The sequence below is a fragment of the Humulus lupulus genome, chromosome 1, assembly GCF_963169125.1.
Source record: "Humulus lupulus chromosome 1, drHumLupu1.1, whole genome shotgun sequence".
Taxonomy (NCBI): domain Eukaryota; kingdom Viridiplantae; phylum Streptophyta; class Magnoliopsida; order Rosales; family Cannabaceae; genus Humulus; species Humulus lupulus.
Genome location: NC_084793.1, coordinates 97939589 through 97946037, shown reverse-complemented (window position 1 = coordinate 97946037; position 6449 = coordinate 97939589). Strand labels below are relative to the sequence as shown.

The 6449-nt window shown below is 31.9% G+C and overlaps 1 protein-coding gene across 1 annotated transcript; it reads right to left on the bottom strand.

Moving 5' to 3' along the window:
• Positions 1–3078: 3078 nt before the first annotated feature.
• Positions 3079–5409, bottom strand: LOC133796265 (probable protein phosphatase 2C 63). The gene is made up of 4 exons (XM_062233740.1): positions 4927–5409; positions 4308–4681; positions 3797–4033; positions 3079–3665 (listed from the first exon to the last, which is right to left on the bottom strand). The coding sequence occupies exons 1-4, from the start codon at positions 5192–5194 to the stop codon at positions 3411–3413; spliced, it is 1134 nt and encodes a 377-aa protein (XP_062089724.1). The 5' UTR covers positions 5195–5409; the 3' UTR covers positions 3079–3410.
• Positions 5410–6449: the final 1040 nt, after the last annotated feature.

Genomic DNA, 6449 nt, shown 5'->3' with positions numbered 1-6449 from the left:
ATGTATGAATGCTTAAAAAGTTTAATCTATGTTTGATTATGTTTTATTTTGTGAATTCCTTTGCCACCCTTTTTGATGAATCAAAAGGGGGAGAAATTCATTGAGATTATTTTAACTTTGGCAAAAACCTCAATTTTTGGACTAACGTTTTATTTCACTATGAGTAATAAATTGAGGGGGAGTTTACAAAATCATGCAAGGTAAAAATCAAAGGTAAAGTTTCAATTAATTTAAACCCTTGCACACATTAAGGGGGAGCTAATCTAATATTCATATTTAAAAATATTTTCTTTCCCTTTTAAAATAATCAAATATTTGATATCATCAAAAAGGGGGAGATTGTTGACCCAAACTCTTAAGTCTCCTTGTTTTGATGATTAACAAATATTTGATTATTATTTGTTACTAATGATTTGTTGATTTTGTAGCAAAAACCAAAGTGAATTAGCACTTCAAAGTCAAACTTATGACCAAGGGCAAAATGGTCATTTTACCAAATTTTCCGGAAATGACCCGAAATGGACTTCAAGACTCAAGAAACTCAAGATAAAGGTTTAATTTCATTTCTTAGTCTTGTAAAGTGATTGCAAGTATACTTTAAGTCATAAGTATAAAATTTGGCTCACTCACGTACTAAAAAATGGTGATTTTTTAAAATGAGAAATAAATATCCTAAATTCACTTTTAAGAAAATACATCCCGATACGGTCGTAACGCAATTGGAATTTTTGAAATCGGATAAACGAGCTAAAATTTATAAAGAATTGAAAAACGGGAAAATAGGCATAATTCGGATTTTGCTCTCTGTTTGCCATCCGGAATTCCGGATTGGAAACCGGAATTCCGGTTGCTTCCAGACCGGAATTCCAGTTCCCCATCCGGACTTCCGGTTCGCGGCAGACAGCTTCGAAAATTAACCCCTAACGGCTATAAACGGCTAGTTTTTTCCCAAAATCTATATAAACTCGTTTTTCACTCAAAGTTGCAGGTTGGCTGAGCATTTATTACATATACCAAACCTAATCCATTGATTCCAAAGTGCTCTCAAAGTTTAACTCATCCAAACACATATTAACACACTTGAGCCAAAATTTGTATTTATTTCTTCTAAGTGTGCTTGCTAATCACTCTAGGTTTCTCATTGTATTATCATACTTCTAGAGTGATTTTTGCTTGTAATATCAAACACATTCCCATATTGAGATTGAGGTGAGGTTGGCACCGGTTTTGTAAACAACCCGGTTAGAGTGAGATTGGCACTTCAACAATCTGAAAAAGAGGTTGATAGTCCTTGGTGGTGGAAAACTATTGTAAGAGGTTTGGAAATACCTTGGTGAAAAATTCCCGGCTGTAAGGGTTAGTCAAGCCCGCTAACTTGGCTCGATAGTTGAACTCAAAGCTAGGTCCATAGCTTTGAAGACCAAGGACGTAGGTGGCTTAGTTCTACCGAACCTTGTAAAATTCGAGAGTTTGCAATTTCTTAACCTTCAACTCTTTACATTACAAGTTTGATTATTTGCTATATCTATTTGATTGCCATATTATTTGCGTTTACTTGATAAATTTGATTTATTGCATAATTTGGCATATTAAGTTTTAAATTTCCGAAATTAGTTTAAATTTCCAATTCACCCCCCTCTTGGAAACATATCTTGGGTTAACATATAAATGTAAAATTCCTTAATTTTTATTATATGATTTTAATAGAACAATATATTGAAAATAATAATCTAGCAACCTAATTAATTTCTTAGTATGGAAAAACTTAATCACATAAAAAATTTGGGGTGATTTTATTCAATTTAATCACTCTTTCTTTAAGTATTTTAATATTAAGGAAAAAGAACAATACTTTATATCCAACTTATTTTCTCAAAATTCATTCAACCGATCAACTGATTCAAACTTACATGTTTTTTTCTCCAATATTTTCTAATCCAATCCTATTTTCTAAAGTTTAATCCAATTTAAATACATTCCAATTCTGTTTTTCTTTTTTTAAATAATAATAATAATAAACAAACAAACTAAATAGAATAAATATTTGAACCAAGTCCCTTATTTGTATTTTTGGATTACGCTAAAATATTAATAAAATAAAAGATATGAAAGATTACGGAGCGCCTAGTCAATTTATTAAATGATTTTTTTTCAGCGGCAATTTCTATTCTTTACACTTTATAACACATAGGTTAAAAAAATTGATTTTGTATCAGTTAGGTCCTAAACCTTTTCGAATTATATCATTTAAGTTCCTACATGCTATTTTTATTTCTTTTTTCTTTTAAAATACATAAAAAATACAAAAAAAAAAATAGCGAATCAATCTTAAAAAATTTAGACATTTTAATTTATGACAATATCAAACATAATATTCAAAAAATATATTTTCATAGAATTTTCAAAAATATTTAATAGTTTTATAAATTAAATTAATTTTTCATTAAAAAAAATTATCTATATTTTTTAAATATTAATAACCAAATTATTATAAGATTATCGATTTTAATCATATACACATTTATTTTTATTTTGTGAGTTTTTTTATAATGCAAATTATAACTAAACATATATATACACGTAAATAACTTTATATACATTATTCACATCTAAGTTGCATTTTTTTTTTAAAAAATATGTATAAAATAAGCAAGGATAGACACAATAAAAATTAATGTTATCAAGATAAAATAATTATTAGTATTAATTAGAAAACAAAAAAAGTAAGAATATTTTTTTAATGAATCATTAATTTAATTTATAAAACATATTGAATATTTTAAAAAATACAATGAAAATATATATTTTTTCAATATCATCATTGTTATTGTCATAAATAAAGTGTCCAAATTTATTTTTCAAGATTGATTCACCATTTATTTTGTAATTAGGTTAGGGACGAATGAGTGCTGCATCTGGAAAAAAAAAACAGAAAATTGATCGAAAAGAGTTGATAGGGAATGCGAACAGAAACTTTGTACGAGCAAGTGGCAGGTTACTTGCATACACTGCGCACAAACGGAGATTTTTTCAAATTGGCATGGCTGATTGAAAAAAAAAAAGTAAAAGCCCTTCAAATTATTAACATAAGTTGCAAATAACCATGTATAATAAGTTTATGATAAAACTTACAAAAAAATGGAATTTGATATTCTGGAATTCGCTCGGGCAAAAACCTTAAATACTAATTGAGAAAATGCATCCATCAACTTAGACCAGTCAGCATGTATTAGTGACTCATTTATCTACAAGATTGTGTGTGCTTCTGTAATTTTCTTCCCCACTCATATAAACCCTCCTACAAATAAGAAGACCATACTTGTGAATTTTTAAAATTTAATGATATAAACCGTCCCCAAAAATGTCAGATTCCCTTCTTGCAAAGGATTTCTTCGTTCCAGATTCGTGTCCTACATATCTTCTTCCAATCCATCAGCACTCAACGAATAGATGTCAACCGGTGAAGTTGTGGAGCCAGCAGTATGCTGCTTAAACCTGAGCTCTGAGGAGCCATCATGGTGATCAAGATATACTACAACCACGGTAATGTCATCGTGGAAATGACGCCTTATACCTTTGTCAATTTTCTTTATGTCATCATATCTCATCTCCCTTTTCTTAGCAGCCTCTTGAAGGGCAGCTCTTACCAATCTTTTTGCAATTCCCTGCAAATCAAAATCCAGTTAATCCTGGTAAACCAGTGGATTACAGCTCTGGGGAAAAACTATCTCGCATTGCTATGGCTATACAAACAAGTAAAGTAAGAATTGGGATAACAAAAGTGTAAAAAGCTTACAGCTCTGGGGTTCTTGAAAACAATCTCTACAGCTGTCTGATCGCTTAACTGTTCCCAGAGGCCATCTGATGCAAATATCAGGAATAAATCTAGCGGTCTAAGCTGTCTTACAAGTACAGAAGGTTCGGCTGTCATTACAGGTCGCTTCAAAGGAATAGGGTTTCCTAATTGCTGGAAAATCGGGTCTCTATAAAAGTCAGGCTTCTTTAGGTACACATCACCAATAGACCTTGACACCTAAGGAAACAAGAAATGACTTAGAACATTCTCTCCATCAGATTACATGACATGAAAATATCAATCAATTAAATTTACATTGAATCAATAATCAAAAAATTTAAAGTACTAAACTTCACCACTTATCGTTTTAGTTTAAAACTCAACACTGCATTTAGTAACAGAAAAGTTTGACATGCATACAAAACCTTTTCTTATTGATTATGTCACTTTAATCTCTTATGCTAAACTACCAAAAACAAAACCAAGTGTAACTATGCAGCCCCCTACATACCTGAATAATACCCTTTATTCTCCAAACTCCACGGGTATATACCACAATATGAGAATCATCAGGATGAAGTGCTTCAACCTCCTTCCTCACTTCCTCAACCCCTACATTATGATCAGTAGACAACCGCTCCGCCACTACCTGAGTTTTCTTCGTGTTCGAATCTTTCCGGCCGAGGACTGCTCTGGAATCCCCAAGATTGGCCACGTACAGAACATCATTTGAAATGGCACCAACAAGACAGCATGACCCAACCGAGGCAATTTGAGGTCTTGCCGGAAATGATCGCTTCACCAAACGCAAGAACTCCTCTTCAGTGGCACTAAATGCCTTCTTTATGACATCTGTAGACAATCCTCCTTGTTCCATAGAAAACTCTATAAAATTGAACAAAACGACACCATTAAGCACAACCCAATTCTCAATAATATCAACAACAACAAAAAATCCAAAGCTTTCTCTAATTGCATTACAAAATCCTTACTCAAAACCTAATCCAGTGACTCAAACTCCAAAACCCTTCCTAGTCGCATTTTCAATGGAATAATAAGAAATAATAATTATAACAACACACAAATTTCGGATGAAACGATCTTGAAGATTTGAAAAAGATGAAACTTACTCTGTAAATAAGGAAATAAATGTTTGTTGACGAATCTAGAAGCTTCAGGTCCACCATGGCCGTCATAGACACCCACATAGATACCAGAGGGAGAAGTGAAGACCTGACTCTGATCCTCGAGGCTAGAATTGGCTTGAACGACGGCGATCGAGTAATCACCGGCGGCGTGGGACTTCAAGTCTGTATGCCAAAGAAGGCCATCGGTACCACCGCCGGTACACCAACGGCCGAAGCAGCGCTCTATAGGGCGATAACAGGAGCGGAGCATAATCTTGTTTGAGAGTTAATCGGAATGCGGAATGGGTTTGAATTGAGAAGAATGTTGGATAGACTTTATTTGATTTGATTGGGTTATTGAGTTTGGTAGTGAGAAAAAAAAAGAGAGAAAGCGTGTGTGTATAGTGTGAAGAGAAAGAAAAGTCGCCGCGTTCAGTGGAAGAAAAGGAACACACTTTCACCTACATATCCATATATATGTTTATGGACTCTTCCGCGTATACAACACTCCTCACTCTTTCAAACACTCCAAAAATAAATCAAGAATAATTCCTTTATATAGCAATGGTAAGTTTCCTTATTTTCTCTTAATTAAAAAAAAAACAAAAACATAAAAGTTTTCTCATATAAATAGAAATGGCAATTTTTTTTTAATTTTTCAAAAAATATAAATGGCAATTCTTTTTGCGAATTTGTTTTGCCTCTATCTTAGAAGAGTACTTACGTGGAGCTTAGTGGATGGTGGACAGCTAGGTATAATACACGCGTTTATTATTTGTAAAATCAATCATACAAAATACTATAGGCTAATTAGTAGAAATTAATAGTTTTAATATATAATTAATAAAGAAAATTTATTCGTAAAATAGCATATTCGACCACATTTAATACCTACGAGCAAATATCATAGGTGTTTAGATAATCATGTTTGCTACTAAATGATTTTTTTTATATGGATTTTTTTTTCTTTTCAAAATTCTAATTTGATCCTTTGTTTTATATCATTCATATCTAACGTGGTTTTGAAGGTGGGCATTAAATTGTATTTCAATTAGGACGACCGTGGTTTTTGCCAACGGAATTGCAATTCCATAAAGAGCATTGAATATATGGTTTAAATAGCTTTGCTTTCTTAAGAATATTCTCCCTCTCTATCTCTTATTTTTTCCTTCCTTTCTTTTTTGGTCAAACTCAAACCGAGTATAAAATAAGTTCAATATAGAAAGAAATGCTTTATATGTGAGAAAGCAAAGAAGGCTAAAACCTACTTAAAGTAAAATAAGAGATTTGATTTTGAGGATAATATTTTTCCTATTTAAATATACATATTATATAATTGATGCTAATAATAAGAGAAAAGAAGAGAAGAAAGGGTATAATTTGTGCATAAGTCGCTTTTGCTTTGAATGTGGTCTAAAATTTCAGCGTTTCCAAATTCATAGAAATTAATTGAAAACTTCCACCAAAAGAATACAATACAAATATGACGAATGACAATGGAATGCTTCCCTTTCCCAAGGCAATAT

Excerpts from the sequence above, each read along its gene's own strand:
- LOC133796265 (XM_062233740.1), bottom strand. The coding sequence starts at position 5,194 with ATGCTCCGCTCCTGTTATCGCCCTATAGAGCGCTGCTTCGGCCGTTGG. Across the intron at positions 4,682-4,926 it reads TTTATTTCCTTATTTACAGA|AGTTTTCTATGGAACAAGGA; the intron begins GTAAGTTTCATC and ends TCAATTTTATAG. Across the intron at positions 4,034-4,307 it reads GAATAAAGGGTATTATTCAG|GTGTCAAGGTCTATTGGTGA; the intron begins GTATGTAGGGGG and ends TTGTTTCCTTAG.